General features: G+C 48.4%; 2 protein-coding genes across 4 annotated transcripts in view; both read right to left on the reverse strand.

Moving 5' to 3' along the window:
* Window positions 1–440: 440 nt before the first annotated feature.
* Window positions 441–15675, reverse strand: foxj2 (forkhead box J2). Of its 2 annotated transcripts, XM_015950553.3 has the most exons (10): window positions 15497–15675; window positions 14849–15193; window positions 14707–14781; window positions 14512–14598; window positions 9067–9213; window positions 8497–8983; window positions 8249–8419; window positions 8045–8146; window positions 912–1229; window positions 441–778 (listed from the first exon to the last, which is right to left on the reverse strand). In XM_015950553.3, the coding sequence occupies exons 2-10, from the start codon at window positions 15179–15181 to the stop codon at window positions 669–671; spliced, it is 1830 nt and encodes a 609-aa protein (XP_015806039.3). In that variant the 5' UTR covers window positions 15182–15193; window positions 15497–15675; the 3' UTR covers window positions 441–668. The 2 variants fall into 2 exon arrangements, with proteins under 2 accessions (XP_015806039.3, XP_070407241.1); XM_070551140.1 differs by lacking the exon at window positions 15497–15675 and having other exon boundaries at window positions 14849–15486.
* Window positions 15676–15942: 267 nt separating this feature from the next.
* Window positions 15943–16998, reverse strand: part of isoc2 (isochorismatase domain containing 2) — a 4279-nt gene continuing 3223 nt past the window's right edge. For both annotated transcript variants that reach the window (XM_015950554.3, XM_015950555.3), the window contains exon 7: window positions 15943–16090. In XM_015950554.3, the coding sequence (XP_015806040.3) occupies window positions 16025–16090 (66 nt within the window). In that variant the 3' untranslated portion in view covers window positions 15943–16024. The remainder of the gene's footprint in view (window positions 16091–16998) is intronic.

The following is a 16998-nucleotide window of genomic DNA, read 5'->3' on the forward strand; positions in this document are numbered from 1 at the left end:
GAAATAAAATAAAAATGCAGATTGTGTGTTGGACTTTTTCCTGCGTATACAAATATTGCAGAGATTATGAATAGAGTAAAACATCCAGGAGACATCACACCCTGACAATACCTACGACAAAACAGAAAATCAAAACATCTTTGTTGGTATGAGACAAAAAGTCTTAAAGGAGACCTATGACTTTTTTCTTGCATTACAATTGTTCTTGATAAAGATTTCAGATGTTTAATTTTCAGTATCCTCCAGAATGAGCCATTTCAGGTCTGTCACTATAAGAAAACACACAGCAGCTGACCACGCCCACCCTTTCTCCTCTCAGGCTGCTATAAGCTGAGAAGCTCCCATATCCAAGAGGGACGGGACAGCACGTGTCTTGCACGTGAGAGGTGGTTATGTTCTAAATTTCCCTATTTATGACATAAACAGGGACTTTTTGAAACGACTTGTTTTAGGTACATTACTAAAACCAAACACTAACAGAAAACTGATATATAGGGTTTTTTTTATGTTTGGAGTGTATTGAGGCAGTAGAGACCCACATGGCAGCACAAATAGATGTAAAAGGTGAGTTTTACACATACTTGAACAAATCATTTTTTACACATACTCATAAATTCATTAAGGAGGCATTCCTCAGGAACATTTAGAGATTTTTCTGTACATAAAGGTCAAACAAGGGAATCCCAGTCAAAGTCGTCCTGGATCTCCTCGCTGTTGCTTTTCAGATTCTTGAGTGGAGGACGCTGTCGCGGCACCCCTGACTGAGGCTGGATCCCAGCTGACATGGGAAAAAAAACAAGGAGTGAAAAATATGCTATTTCTCTCCATAAATTCAAAATACTTCAACTTTATTCTGCACTGAACAGTTCACACAAACAGCTGAGTCATATATTTATCCTTTTTAGACTCACTGGCCAGATGTGGTCTCTGAATTCCTGGTCCCTGCATGGGTAGGGGCCTCCGGGGCGGCTGCGTTCCATTGGTGGGAGGGAACATGGGAGGGTAGGGAAGTGGTGATGGGTGAGTGAGGAGAGGAGGCGGTGGGTTAGAGGTCAGCGGTGATGCTTGAAATGAGTGGGGCACACCGAGGGTGATGGGGGAGTTGTTTCCAGGGGTGATCATGCCTTTGTCAGAGAAGAAGCGGTTCAGAGAGTCACAGAGGGAGGTGAAGAGCGTTGGATCTAAGGCCCAGTCACAAAGCTCCGCCTTCTTCATGCTCTCCAGCAGGTCTGGAAACAACAGACAGGTGTCATTTACCAGAAAAAGCTCAAAAACCTTCTATATACAATGGATATATAACAAATATGTTTATGTATTTAGCAGACGCTTTTGTCCAAAGCAACTTACAAGTGATAATTGGCATGTTGCCCTTGACGCTAACAACAACAACTTGACATCAATCATGGAGAGTAGGGAACAAAGGAGTGGACAGTAGAGAGGGGGGACGGGTGCAGGGAGGGTGCTAGTTTAGAAGATGCTCTCTGAAGAGCAGGGTCTTCAGGAGTTTCTTGAATATTGAAAAGGAAGCCACTGTTCTGGTAGTGCTTGGAAGGCCATTCCACATTTGTGGAACGATGCATGAGAAGAGTCTGGATTGTCCTGAGCGTGGTGTAGGCACTGCTAGCCGACGATCCTGTGATGACCGGAGCGGCCGGGCCGAGACGTAAGCCTTCGCAAGAGGATTCAGGTAGATGGGAGCCGTACCGTCTCGGACTTTGTATGCTAGTGTTAGCAATTAGAATTTGATGCGTGCTGCTAGCGGTAGCCAATGGAGCTCAATGAACAGAGGGGTGACGTGTGCTCTTTTTGGCTGATTGAAGACCACACGCGCCGCTGCATTCTGGACCATTTGAAGAGGTCTCACAGTACAGCCTGGAAGACCAGTTAGAAGGGCATTGCAGTAATCGAGGCGGGAGATGACAGTAGATTGCACCAGTGGCATGTTGTGTTAGGTATGGTCTGATCTTTCGTATGTTATACAACATATGAGGCAACAGAGGCAACATGATCTTTAAAGGTCAGGTGTTCATCAATCACAACACCCAGATTTCAAACTGCCTTTGAAGGAGCCAGAGATAGGAAGTCATTTTGAATTGAGATATTGTGCTGTATGGATGGTTTTGCTGGGATGACAAGTAGTTCAGTTTTAGAGAGGTTGAGTTGGAGATGGTGGGATTTCATCCATTTTGATATGTCAGGGAGACAGTTCGATATTCGTGCAGAGACAGTGTGGTCGTCCGGTGGAAATGACAGATAGAGCTGGGTGTCGTCTGCATAGCAGTGGTAGGAGAAGCCATGTGATCGAATGATCTCACCCAGTGAGGTGGTGTATATGGCAAAGAGAAGAGGTCCTAGTACTGAGCCCTGGGGGACTCCTGTGGCAAGATGGTGCACGGTAGAGGATTGTCCAAGACAAGATACACTGAATGATCATCCTGTGAGGTATGATTCAAATCAGGCGTGTGCTTTCTCTGTGATCTTTCATGGCGGTTAAAACGAAGAGTCGGAGTACCCGGCCCGGAGGGTTACCGGGGTCTCACCCTGGAGCCAGGCCTGGGGTTGGGGCCCGTGAGCGAGCGCCTGGTGGCCGGGCTTTCGCCCATGGGGCCCAGCCCGAACCGGATACATGGGCTCGTCCAACTGTGGACCCACCACCCGCAGGAGGAACATGAAGGGTCCGGTGCAATGCGAATCGGGTGGCAGACCAAGGCGGGAGCCTTGGCGGTCCAATCCCCGGACAAGAAAACTAGTTTTTGGGACATGGAACGTCACCTCGCTGGCGGGGAAGGAGCCGGAGCTTGTGGCAGAGGTTGAGCGGTACCGGCTAGATATAGTCGGACTCACCTCAACACATTGCATTGGCTCTGGAACCCGAGACCTGGAGAGGGGTTGGACACTCTACTTTGCTGGAGTTGCTCCGGGTGAGAGGCGGAGGGCTGGGGTTGGCTTTTTGTTAGCCCCGAGACTCTCTGCCTGTGTGTTGGGGTTTACCCCGGGGGACAAGAGGGTAGCTTCCTTGCGCCTTCGGGTCAGGGAACGGGTCCTGACTGTTGTTTGTGCTTATGGGCCAAATATCAGTTCAGAGTACCCACCCTTTTTGGAGTCCCTGGGACAAGTGCTAGATAGTGCTCCATCAGGGGACTCCATTGTCCTGCTGGGGGACTTCAATGCTCACGTGGGCAATGACAGCTTGACCTGGAGGGGTGTGATTGGGAGGAACGGCCCACCTAATCTGAACTCGAGCAGTGTTTTGTTATTGGACTTCTGTGCAAGCCGCAGTTTGGCCATAACGAACACCATGTTCGAACATAAGGATGCCCACCGGTACACTTGGTACCAGGGCAGCCTAGGTCACAGGTCGATGATAGATTTTTTAGTCGTATCATCTGACCTGCGGCCGTATGTTTTGGACACCCGAGTGAAGAGAGGGGCGGAGCTGTCAACTGATCACCACCTGGTGGTGAGTTGGATCAGATGGCAAGGGAACATGCCGCGTAGACCTGGCAGACCCAAACGCATAGTGAGGGTCTGCTGGGAACGCCTGGCAGAAGAACCTGTCAAGACGGTCTTCAACTCCCACCTCCGGCAGAGCTTTGACCACGTCCCGAGAGCAGTGGGGGACATTGAGTCCGAGTGGGCCTTGTTCCACTCTGCGATTGTCGAGGCGGCTGTTGCTAGCTGTGGTCGTAAGGTGGCCGGTGCCAGTCGTGGTGGCAACCCCCGTACCCGCTGGTGGACACCAGAGGTTCGGGGAGCCGTCAGGCTGAAGAAGGAGGCCTACAGGGCGTGGCTGGTCTGTGGGTCTCCGGAGGCAGCAGACAGGTACCGGATAGCCAAGCGGAGTGCAGCAGTGGCAGTTGCCGAGGCAAAATCTCGGGCGTGGGAGGAGTTTGGTGAGGCCATGGAGAAAGACTATCGATCGGCTCCAAAGAGGTTCTGGCAAACTGTCCGGCGCCTCAGGAGAGGAAGGCAGCAACTCGCTCACACTGTTTACAGTGGGGATGGGGAGCTGCTGACGTCAACTGAGGCTATAGTCGGACGGTGGAAGGAATACTTTGAGGAGCTCCTCAATCCCACCAATGCGCATTCCGAGGAGGAACCAGAGCTGGGAGGCCTGGGGATGGACTGTCCGATCTCGGGGGCAGAAGTTGCTGAGGTAGTCAAACAACTACACAGCGGCGGAGCCCCGGGGGCGGATGAGGTTCGTCCTGGGTATCTCAAGGCTATGGATGTTGTAGGGCTGTCATGGTTGACACGTCTCTACAACATTGCGTGGTCATCGGGGGCAGTTCCTAGGGAGTGGCAGACCGGGGTGGTGGTCCCCATCTTTAAGAAGGGTGACCTGAGGGTGTGTTCCAACTATAGGGGGATCACACTCCTCAGCCTCCCTGGAAAGGTCTACTCCAAGGTACTGGAGAGGAGGGTCCGATCGATAGTTGAATCTCAGATAGAGGAGGAGCAATGTGGTTTTCGTCCTGGCCGTGGAACTGTGGACCAGCTCTATACCCTTACAAGGGTGATGGAGGGGGCATGGGAGTTTGCCCAACCAATCCACATGTGCTTTGTGGATTTGGAGAAGGCTTATGACCGTGTCCCCAGGGGCACCCTGTGGGGGACGCTCCAGGAGTATGGGGTGGGTGGCTTTCTGTTAAGGGCCATTCAGTCCCTTTACCAGAGGAGCGTGAGTTTGGTCTGCATAGCCGGTAGTAAGTCGGACCTGTTCCCAGTGAGGGTTGGACTCCGCCAGGGCTGCCCTTTGTCACCGGTTCTGTTCATCACTTTTATGGACAGAATTTCTAGACGCAGCCGTGATGTGGAGTGTGTCGAGTTTGGTGGCAGGAGAATCTCGTCTCTGCTTTTTGCGGATGATGTGGTCCTCCTAGCTTCATCCAGCTCTGACCTTCAGCTCTTGCTGGGTAGGTTCGCGGCCGAATGTGAAGCGGCTGGGATGAGGATCAGCACCTCCAAATCTGAGACCATGGTTCTCGACCGGAAAAGGGTGGCTTGCCACCTCCGGGTCGGGGGAGAGGTCCTACCTCAAGTGGAGGAGTTTAAGTATCTCGGGGTCTTGTTCACGAGTGAGGGTAGGAGGGATCGGGAGATCGACAGGCGGATTGGTTCGGCGTCTGCAGTGATGCGGACGCTGAGCCGATCTGTCGTGGGGAAGAGGGAGCTGAGCCAGAAAGCCAGGCTCTCGATTTACCGGTCGATCTACGTCCCAATCCTCACCTATGGTCATGAGCTTTGGGTAATGACCGAAAGAACGAGATCGCGGATACAAGTGGCCGAAATGAGTTTCCTCCGTAGGGTGGCCGGGCTCAGCCTTAGAGATAGGGTGAGGAGCTCGGACATTCGGGAGGGACTCGGAGTAGAACCGCTGCTCCTCCGGATCGAAAGGAGTCAGTTGAGGTGGTTTGGGCATCTGGTCAGGATGCCTCCTGGACGCCTCCCCGGGGAGGTGTTTCGGGCATGTCCTGCCGGCAGAAGGCCCCCGGGTCGACCCAGGACACGTTGGAGAGGTTACATCTCCAATCTGGTCCGGGAACGCCTTGGGGTCCTGCCGGAGGAGCTGGTGGACAAGGCCGGGGAGAGGAGGGCCTGGAGCTCCCTAGTTGGGATGCTGCCCCCGCGACCCGGACCCGGATAAGCGGAGGAAGACGACGACGACGACGACGACGCTTTCTCTGTGATGCCCATGCTAGAGAGTGTGGACAAAAGGAAGCCATGGTTGACAGTGTTAAATGCAGCCGATAAGTCGAGCAGGATAAGCACTGAGGATTTGGCAGTCGCTGTAGCTTCTTTTAAGGAATCCGTCACTGCTAACAGAGCAGTTTCAGTGGAGTGGCCCTTTTTGAACCCAGATTGGTAAGGGTCAAGCAGACAGTTTTGTGAGAGGTATTTTGTGATCTGCTTGAAAGCCACCTTATATATATATATAACATGGAGTCATGTTTCCACTATAAAAGTTCTGGGAAATTTCTGGGATGTGTACATTTGGATGTAAAAATCAGCGATCAACCCACATTTTTCAGTGTTAGGGTTTAAAAATGGTTATTTTAAAGCGGCGGCAATGCTGCTTATTTTATTTTCCTTCCATTCCGCTTCACCAGCATCTGTTCCAATTTTACTGATGCAGGTTGTAAATATCTGCTGATGTCATTTCCTACTGAGTTACAATCAATCAGAATGAGATGACCACAAGTCCCGCCCAGCGACTCTACAGGGCTTTTCTGACCCAGTTCAGGTACTCGGCTGGTTCCTGAAAAGGCTCAGAAAAGCTCCTTTCAGGACGGCTCAGTGAAATGGAGACGCGCACGCCACGAAGATCCAGTAAAATTACCCGTGAGTTACGATAGTGGAAACAGACCTTACTGTAAAAGAGATCTTCATAAACACTCCTGATTTCTTCCGTTATTACTTTTGAAACAAGTTATAAATATAATAAAAACCAAAACAAATCAAGGCAACCGATAAAATAATCTAATAGTCTCTGGTTGACCTTAAAGAGACAATAGTTTTTAATTTCTGGAAATATCCATCAAAATGTTGAAAATGAATGAAAGGATGCCCAGATGTTGCTAAAGTTTGTGCTCGCCGGGGCTTTTTGACCCTAACGGCCACCCGTTGGTAAGGTCTTACTCCAACACAAAAATACTGCTTGATTGCAACGATTTAGGGATCTACTGCCCTCTATCTGCAGAAAAAATAAACACTTTCACTTTAAATGTGTCAAAAAAACACAAACATTTTAAAATAAATTTTGAATAAACTCATAAAAAATTTTGTTTTGAAAAATGCATCATGAACAAAATCCATTTTAGTCAAATTTGTGCTAATTCTCCTTTTTCAGTCTTCATAAGTGACTGCTCATGCCTGAATTATGAAAAATCAAGGATATTTTCCAAAGTGTTTTTGTTAATTTAAAGGTGTTGAAAGGACGATTTTAACTTCATTTCTTTACACGAATTTTTAAAGAGATTCTCTCTTTTTTTTTCTCGTCTTCTTCCGCCTATCCGGGTCCGGATCGCAGGGGCAGCATCCCAACTAGGGAGTTCCAGACCGTCCTCTCGCCGGCCACCTCCACCAGCTCCTCCGGTAGGACCCCAAGGCGTTCCTGGGCCAATTCGGAGATTAATTTCTCCAACGTGTCCTGGGTCGACCAGGGGGCTCCTGCCTGAAACACTTCCCTGTGGAGGCATCCTAACAAGATGCCCAAACTACCTCAACTGACTCTTTTTTTTTAAAGAATGAAATATCTAATTACTAATACCAAATTATTATTGAATATGCTGAAGCAAGATGAGAATTTTATCCCAAATAAAGCTGCCTTGTATTTTTAAACCAGGGAGATGTCCCTGGGCTGCGCAGTGGAGCAGAGGTTAGAGCTGTTGCCTTGCAGCGAGTGGGTCTTGGGTTTGCTTCCCAGCCTGGGATCTTTCTGCATGGAGTTTGCATGTTCTCCCTGTGCATGCGTGGGTTCTCTCCGAGTACTCCGGCTTCCTCCCACAGTCCAAAAACATGACTGTTAGGTTGATTGGTCTGTCTAAATTGTCCTTGTGTGTTTGTGTGTGTGTGTGTGCGTGCGTGCATGCGCGTGCGTGTGTGTGTGTGTCTTGTGTCTCTGTGTTGCCCTGCGATGGACTGGCCCTCTGTCCGGGGTGTACCCCGCCTGATTGCCCATTGACTGTTGGAGATAGGCACCAGCCCCCCCGTGACCCTGCATGGACGAGCGGGTTCAGACAATGGATGGATGGATGGATGGATATGTTCCTTTCCTTTTACATTAAGGGGCGGGGCTTATCACCAGGTGATGGCTGTTTGTTCTACTTCAGATCTTGGGTTGACAGTTAAAAGAGTTGCTTGTGTGTAAGTAAACGATCAACACCCACACAGTGTATATACAAGGATACACCTTTGAAATAGTCTTTGTGAGCTCAGTAAAAATGGCTCAGAGAAAACTTATTTTCTGATTTGCCAGAACCCTTCTCGCAACACAGCAATTGGTTTTGGTACATTTTTGGTTGAGGACTTAAACGGGGCAGACCTGGGTGACTAGAGAGGTCGATGTTCGCCCAGTCCAGGCTGCTGGCGATCCTGAAGCTCTCCTTGAGAGAATCTGTGTTGCTGAACCAGTTGGGAGGCAGCGCTGCAGCAGAAGGAAGAGGCGCAAAGTTGAAAAATAAATTTGGTGCTTTGTTTATGTATACATACATTTTTTTCTGGGCTATGAAGATTTAACAAAACTCACTGTGCTGTGGAACACGTTCCATCTCTGGAGCCTGTGCAGCTGCAGCAGGCAGAGCGGGTGCTGCACCTGATGCAGGTGGTGCAAAGGTAGGATAAGGGGACGTCGGCAGCACAGTTGGAGTGTGGAGTGGTGTAGTGTCATTGTTTGTGCCAAATAAGGGAGCTACATCCGCTTTGAGAAAAAGAAATATTTAATCCCAACATGTTGCTCATACATGTGGAGAGCTGCGTGCACGGCTGTATACTTACAGAACGACCCTCCTCTCTCCCGCATCGTTCTAAAGAGAGACTTAAAAGAGGCAAACAAGTCTGGAATGTTCAGCTCATCGAAGGAGAAACGCAGTGGAGGATCAGCAGATGAGTTGGATGAAACAACCGGATGGGCGGCGTTGGATAGGGATGAGTAACTGGGCGCTGACACGGTGCAAACAGGCAGGGGTGTGGAGTTGATACCGCAGGGGAAAGCAGAAACAGGTGGAGGAGCTGAGGCTGCAGGAAAGGACAGCACTGCCTCAGTAAAAGAGGGCCCTGCTGGAGAGGCCGGAGACACGTTGACAGCAGATGATGGTGAAGCTGAAGCAGCAGGGATGGAAAAGGTGGAGACAGGTGTGTTGGGAGGAGGGAAGGAATTGATGGACGGCATGGGAGCTGCTGGTGGGGGCCCAGTTGATTGGGGGACAGGTAAATGTGATGCAGGGTGGCTTGAGATGTGGGTTGGTATGTAAGGTGATGGTTGCTGTGAAGATGAAGATAAGAAGATAAGTCACGTAACTCCCAACAAACACGTCTGTGGTATGAGAACAGAGAGTGTGTGTCTACCTTGCATGGGACCGGTGAGTGGGGAGAGTGCTGCTGGACGGGTCCAGCTGGAGAGGAGTTACCAAGCGTTGGGTCATCACGGGACATTCTTTGGAGTTGACGAGGAGACGATCCTCTGTCTGCTTTTGTCTCTAATGGTTGACAAATCTGTAACAGCACAGGGTTTTATGGGTTTAATGCACCGAAGTTCTGCATGAACGTAGCATTATAACTGAAATAAAATAGTTGGTTGAGCTAAAAATAAATCAACACATCCAAACAACGAGAGAAATTTTAAATCGGTTGTCAGGTTTTGCAACATGCTAAGTTTTAGCTAACCCTAACCCTAACACGGTCACCGAACACTCACCCCTCCCCTCGGGTGTCTTCCCTTAGCCGGAACCAGAACAGTTTTAACTGTTTTGGTTCCATTTATCCATTTTAACTATAGGGCAGCAGCTCGGGTGGTAAAGCATGTTGTCCAGTTATTGGAGGGTTGTACGATCAATCCAGGCTTAGAGAATGCTGCTGTTGTGTCCTTGAGCAAGACACCTAACTGTCATGTTCTGTGTCCCTTTGTTCCCCAGCCCCCTCCTGTTCCCACTCCAGGCTCTCCTCTTGTGTCCTCCTAGTCACTCCCTGGTTTTCCTAGTTGTCTTTAGATTAGTTCTCCTCACCCATCTGGTTATTAGTAGTTTATTTCCGGAACTGCGCTGCTCTGGGTGGCTGCATGTTGGAGTAGCTCTGTTGACTATATGTAAGTTTTGCCTTTTCTTGGGTATTTTTTCTTCTAGTTTCTCAAGAAAAACTGTATTTTTTTGGACATTTTACTTTTCTGTTTCTGGTGCTGTGAAGCTTGGGGATTTTTACAGCTATTTTTTAGCTTTTTTCACTTTTTGAGCATTTGTTATGATGTGTAACCATGGCAACGAGCTGGTTTACAACCGGGAGCAGCTGATTAACTTTGGAAAGGCTGAAATAATACCTCAAATGAAGCCACAAATCCCAATTGAGCTAAAACGCAAGAAGTGTGGGTGCAGAGCGGGAGCAAAACGGAGACAGAGAAAGAGGAAATTCAAACCATCTCTTCCATCGATCATAATGGGAAATGTGAGATCACTGGCCAACAAGATGGAGGAACTCCAAGCCCTTTCAGGGACTCAGCCAGAGAATCAAGAAAATGATGGACAACCCTGAGCGTTCTCTTCACAAGACTGTCCGACAACGGAAGAGTGTCTTCAGTCAGAGGCTTCTTCAGTTTGGCTGCAACACTGACCGCTACTGGAGATCCTTCCTGCCAACAGCCGTTGTAATATACAACAACTCTTTGATGACTTGATTATTATTATTATTCTGAGCTACTACAGCAATCAGTTTCCCTCTGGGATTAATAAAGTATTTTTGAATTGAATTGAATTTTTGCCCTCTGTCTTTTAGGTTTAGTTAGATCCATGTTTTATAGGTTAATGTTTATCTGCCCTCCTGCCAAGCTCTTTCCCTTCCCATTTAGTTAATTGGTTCCTCTTCTCCTCAGCTCACACTCCCCACACCTGTCACCTGTTTCCCTGATTACCTCCCTCTGCATTTAAAAGCCTTGTCTTGTCACTCTGTGTTTGTTGGTTCATTGCATTCATCAGCGTGTTTCCGTCCTCCTCGTGTCTTCCTAGTCCGTGCTCACGAATGAGTTTTCTGTTTGTTTTTTGGTAAGATTTAGTTTGGTTTGTTTTTTAGTGCCTTTTGGACTTTGGCACATCCTCCTTTAAAATAAAAGATTTTCTTTTGAATACTTCTCCTGCCTTGAGTCGTTCTGGGTTCTACATTTTGGTTTCCACCTCCTCCATCCTGACCGTGACACTAACTCCTGCCACTGGTGGTCGGAGGGACCGGTGGAGCCTGTGCTCGACAGCCTCGCCTCTTGTCAGTGCGTCCCAGTGCAGAGGTGGCTACATAGTAGCTCATCACCACCACAGTGTGAATGACTGATTGTCTTGTAAAGCGCCTTGGGTTTTTTTTTTTTTTAATCTGGAAGGTACCGTATCAAATACAGGCTACTTATCATTCATCCAAAGCTGGGTTTTGGAGGTCACTGGTCCAGGAGGGAAACCCAGACATCCATCTCCCCAGTAACCCTGTCCAGCATTCTCTGACCACAGAGGATATAAAATGCATCTGGAAAGTGGATCTATCTCAGGGTCTCTTCCTGGTAAAACCTCCCAGAAAAAGGCAACCAAGAGGAATCCTAGTCACACATCTGAACCAACACCTCATCTTGGCATCAGATAGCCTTCTAGGTCTGACACGACTTCTTTGATCACTTTCCTCATTTTTAAAATCAAACATGACATGCTGTCACAGTCAGCTAGATTAGTCACTAAATTAGTGATAATTAGCTTAAAGGGGATGTATTATGCAAAATTTGCATCCTTGTGTGCTGCCATGTGGGTCTTTACTAGCCTGGCCTGCCAGAAGAAGGAGAAGAAGATCTTTTCTGTGGCGCCTCTAAAGATAAAAATCACGAGGCGCTTCACAAAAACAAAAAATGTAAAATATAACCTTTGACCTTTAGCCTGGTGCTGCACAACCAGTAGGCTTTGATCACTGGACCTCAGGGACCTGCTGGGGGTGTAGGGACTGAGAAGATCACCAATGTAAGATGGTGCTTGTCCATGTAAGGCCCTATAGACCAGAACCAGGATCTTGAAATGAACCCTGAAGGTGACTGGCAGCCAGTGAAGCTGGAGGAGAAGCGGGGTGATGTGGGTGTGTTTGGAGGACTTGGTCAGAAGCCGAGCACAGGTGTTCTGAACCACCTGTAGACGGTTCAGGGAGGTTCTGCTCAGATACGTGAAAAGAGAGTTACAGTAGTCTAAGCATGAGGAGATGAAGGTGTGGAGAACTGTCTCAAGTTCAGAGCGGGACAGAATGGGACTCAGCTTAGCAACGTTCCTGAGATGGAAGAAGGAAGATCGAACAAGAGAACTGACAGGAACTGACAGAGACTCCTCCTCTGTTTAATTCTGCACAGAGAAAGGGTCTGGGAACCCTCATATTCAAATCACCCCACCCCGTGCGAATTCTAACCGAGCCAATCAGCACTGAGCATTGTTTATCACACACCATAACGCCGAGTTTGTTATAAACTTGGCAATTAAAGCAGAGTTCGCTGCGGCTCTTTCCTCTGTTCTAAATGACTTGGACACGTCTTTAAAACCACAAGTAGAAGCGCTAAAAGCCTTTCTTCTATAGAAAGATGTTTGCGCTGTCACCAGACGCCATTTTTGACTACAGCTATAAAACTCAACCTTTTCTCGACCGGAAAAGGGTGGATTGCCAACTCTGGGTCGGGGGAGAGGTCCTACCTCAAGTGGAGGAGTTTAAGTATCTCGGGGTCTTGTTCACGAGTGAGGGTAGGAGGGATCGGGAGATCGACAGGCGGATTGGTTCGGCGTCTGCAGTGATGCGGACGCTGAGCCAATCTGTCGTGGTGAGGAGGGAGCTGAGCCAGAAAGCCAGGCTCTCGATTTACCGGTCGATCTACGTCCCAATCCTCACCTATGGTCATGAGCTTTGGGTAATGACCGAAAGAACGAGATCGCGGATACAAGCGGCCGAAATGAGTTTCCTCCGTAGGGTGGCCGGGCTCAGCCTTAGAGATAGGGTGAGGAGCTCGGACATTCGGGAGGGACTCGGAGTAGAACCGCTGCTCCTCCGGATCGAAAAGAGCCAGTTGAGGTGGTTTGGGCATCTGGTCAGGATGCCTCCTGGACGCCTCCCTGGGGAGGTGTTTCGGGCATGTCCTGCCGGCAGGAGGCCCCCGGGTCGACCCAGGACACGTTGGAGAGGTTACATCTCCAGTCTGGTCCGGGAACGCCTTGGGGTCCTGCCGGAGGAGCTGGTGGAGGTGGCCGGGGAGAGGACGGTCTGGAGCTCCCTAGCTGGGATGCTGCCCCCGCGACCCGGACCCGGATAAGCGGAGGAAGACGACGACGGCTATAAAACTACAGCATTGCGGACGTCACACACAGCAACGCTCAGTTTCTCATAAACAACGAAGACAGTGGCAGAGTTCGCTGCGGCTCTTTCCTCTGTTCCAAATGACTTGAATGTCTTTAAAACCACAACAAGTAGAAGCGCTAAAAGCATTTCTCCTAAAAGAATAAAAGATGTCTGCGCCGTTGTCAGACGCTATTTTTAACTACAGCTAAAATAAACTACAGTGTCTTTTTTCTGACTGGTTATCCTTGAGCTGCCTAGTCCCGCCCCTCAAGTCCCTCTCTGCCTGTGAGTTACCAGACTCTTTCTCTGTGCAGAATTACACAAGAGGACGAGTCTGGCAGGCCAGGCTAGGTATCTACTGCCTCTGTAAACAATTCAAACATGAAAAAACCTGTCTGTCTGTTTCCTGTTGGTTTTAAGTATAATGTGCCTAAAGCCAATCATTTTAAAAAGTCCACATTTGTGATGTCACAGTTAGAACAGAGCCACCCCTCACGTGCGAGAGCTGCTGATTGAGGAGCAGCAACTCTACTCTGAGCCGCTACTGCATATCAGAGCTTCTCAGATAATAGCAGCCTGAGTGGGGGATGGGTGGACGTGGTAAGATACAGCTTGTTTTGTAAAGGTTGGTTTGTGCTTGACGCGTCCGTGAGGTTCGCACGGCTCCACGCTGCAAAATTGTGTCATTTTAACAACCACGCCCCTCCACCGCTCCTCCGCACGACCCAAACTTTCCGCACCGCGCACCTAGGAAGTTTTCTAACCACGCAGACGGTCAGACATGGAAAAACATGGCGGACTGGCAAGAACTAGCATGGCAGAGGTTTGTAAATACAGACATGTGTATGATTCAGCTCTCAGAGATCACCGTGATCAACATGTTGTTAATAATTCTTGGAGAGAAATAGCTCGCACTGTCGGAAAAGACGAGGATGCTGTTAAAAATGGTGGAATGCCATGTTGTAAATAACAGTAATTTTTACTTCTAATATGGTGTAGTGTTGGATGCATGCCATAGAGCTCCATGCTGCCCCCTACAGTTTGGGAGAATATTGGCTCACCGCAGAGACAAGCCGCATGAACCATAAACGCTGCGAGTTGTGAAGCGCGTTCCAGCCGCGAGCCGCATCACCAAGCGGAAAGTGAACGCGTCAAGCCTAAACCAAGCTTTACAGTGACAGATCTCTGAAACAACTCATTTTGGAAGGTACTGAAACCGTTAAAAATAAAACTGCTGAAATAGCTTTATGTGAGAGGGATTTAGTGCTAAGAACTTCATAAACTTGTTTAGTACCCACCATAGAACATAAGTCTGTTTTAAATCTCAAAAATAACCCTTTTAAAGTAAATTACTCGATAAAAGCACATGACAATAGTTTGTGAGTGTATAAGAAGTTGCAAATGTGGATTAATCTGTAGGAAAAGTGTGTTGAGATATCTGCAGGTACACTCAAATTCTGCAAAACCTACGTCCTCCTCTTCCTCTTCTGGATGGGGGCGTTTAGAGGCCCTCACTTCAGCCACTTCTGGGGGTCCGTCCATCGTCCAATAGGAGCCCTGGGAACACAGGAAGGGTTTCTCTTCACTCTCTGTTTAACATTTGTTTCATTTTGCCCGACGTGAGGCAAACGTTACGGTCAACCTTCAAAACAAATGTGAGCTCACTTTTCCGGGGTTGTTCTGAGGTCGAGGAACTTTCCTGAAGCATTTATTCAGGGAGAGATTGTGTCGGATGGAGTTCTGTAGAGGGACAGATGAGTGAGTCAGGCAGCTGGGGTAAGCATCAGCTGCTTCTGGAGATGCTCACCTTCCATCCTCGGCCCGCTCGGCTGTAGTACGGGAACGTGTCGCTGATCCAGGTGTAGATGTCATTTAAACTCAGCTTCCTCTCAGGTGCAGCTGCTATCGCCATGGCGATGAGAGTGGCGTAGCTATGAGGGGGCTTCCCTTTGCAGTTTGAGGGAGAGGGACTAGGTACTGGAGGTATGAAGTCCCCCCTCTCCCTCCCTCTTTCTCTCTTCTTCTCCCCTCCACCTGCTACACATCCTCCTCCTCTCTCTCTTCCAGAGCGCAAGCTGCTGATTCCCAGTTTGGGCAACCAGTCAATACTGGTGAGACTGGAGTCCAGTTCAGAAGACATGTTTATTTTTCTCTGTGGGACCAGAGGAACAGATGACTGGATCAGCAGATGTTTAGTTGGTGGTGCTTCTGGGTCAGAGAGGAGACCCAAACCGTCCCACAGGAGACTCTCCTCTACTGTAAGTGAGCCAATTGCTCTGTTCCTGTTCTGCCAGCCAGCGGCAAACACATAACTGTCAGCACACACACACACACACACACAGGAAATTTTCCATTCCCAGGCAAAGCCATGGCACAAATGTGTCGACATATAAGTGTACCACCTCCACTTTCACTGGTCCTTTTCTGAGGCAGAGGAGCATTTCCCTTTGCTTACCTGTCTGTGGTCACTCGAGGCCCAAGGCCTTGAACAGAGTTAATATTTTATGCTGTCATCAGCTGCTGACAAACTGGAGTCCGTCCTTCCCATCAGATCCCTTCTTCAGCTAGACGATCCTCCTCTATAGACCTTCGATCCCACCTTCCACTTCTGGAAGTTTGCTTAACTTCTGAAGAATTGTACACAAAATACTTATCGGAGAGCTTCCTTTTTCTCTCCCTCAGCTCTTACCCTCCCTTTCTGACTCTACCAGAAATACGTCACTCACTCCTCCCCCATGCGTGAGATCACTTTTTGTTTTAATGCACCCGCCTCTGGGAGCTGGTTCCTCCTCCTCGGACTGACGGTTTGCACAGCAGAGAAACTCAACTTGAACTTTCCTCCACTCTGACATACATACATACATACATGCATACATACAAGTACATACAAGTCTGGACACATTCCAAATAAAATAATCACTTTATTAACGTGCACATTTTATCAGTGTGATGGTAACTGAGAGGTGATGATGAGGGGATTCTTCTACAGAGCACTGAAGAAGGCAAGGAGGCCCGTGTCTGGAGACGGGTGGGTCATGAGCTTCTGGATCTGCAAACAAATGTAACAATTAATCAGTCAGACACACACACACACACACTCACACACACACCAGTGATCCAGATTTGCAACAATGCTGGTGTCTGTGTGCAGCAGGTGACTGGTGTAGTTTCAGGGTAGACTTGAGGGGGAAGATCGCCACATGGAAACATAAGTAAACACCACACCGGCTGAAAAATGTGGATTTGGATACCATCTATAAATAGCAACATCCTAGCCAGTGGGATGTTATAATAATATTGGAGTACCGCGTTTATGCCTTTTTTACAATCATACCTAATTTAAATATTTTTAATTTGCATCAGTTTGGAAAGTTTGAATTATTTTCATTTCCCTATTTTAGTCCGCCAACAGCTGGATTTACATAAACACCAAAGGTCATTGTTCTAGATATAGCATTAGCACAATGGCACCCCAAAAGGTGGCCAGGGGTGGCCAAGGCTCCCCCTGCAAAATTGCCTCCCCCCTAGGGAAGATCTCCCCCACATTAAAGCAGCAATCTGGAGTTCACCCCTTTCAGGAATTATGTAAATTTCAATGAAATCCATAAAAGTTTTAAGTGTTACCCAGTAGGCAACAGATCAGTTTTGTATTTGCTAAGCCCATACCCCATCCCATAAAGCTCCTTACAATTTGAACTGAGCATTAGCCAACAGCGTAGCACATCTGCTTACATACAGATGTCAATCACAGATAGTGCACAAGAATTTGAGGACGTATGTAGACAGATGTAGAGTTGGCGACATTTCTAAGTAAGAATGTGTTTGAGCTTGGTTGGCCAGCTAGAAGTGCACGTTCACAAATAAGAGACGTTGCTCCTAGCTGGAATCACGGAAGTAGTAAGTTGGGCTTAAGGTGCAACACATTTTTCCACCTCTAGATGGCGCCCTCTGAGAAAA

The sequence above is a fragment of the Nothobranchius furzeri genome, chromosome 5 (assembly GCF_043380555.1).
Source record: "Nothobranchius furzeri strain GRZ-AD chromosome 5, NfurGRZ-RIMD1, whole genome shotgun sequence".
NCBI lineage: Eukaryota > Metazoa > Chordata > Actinopteri > Cyprinodontiformes > Nothobranchiidae > Nothobranchius > Nothobranchius furzeri.

What these genes read in the sequence shown, in the direction of transcription:
- foxj2 (XM_070551140.1), bottom strand. Translation starts at nt 15,430, where the DNA reads ATGTCGACACATTTGTGCCATGGCTTTGCCTGGGAATGGAAAATTTCC. An exon ending in GAGCGGGCCGAGGATGGAAG is followed by an intron (nt 14,782 to 14,848) that starts GTGAGCATCTCC and finishes GTCCCTCTACAG; the next exon opens with AACTCCATCCGACACAATCT. An exon ending in GGAGAGAGGAGGGTCGTTCT is followed by an intron (nt 8,420 to 8,496) that starts GTAAGTATACAG and finishes TTTTTCTCAAAG; the next exon opens with CGGATGTAGCTCCCTTATTT.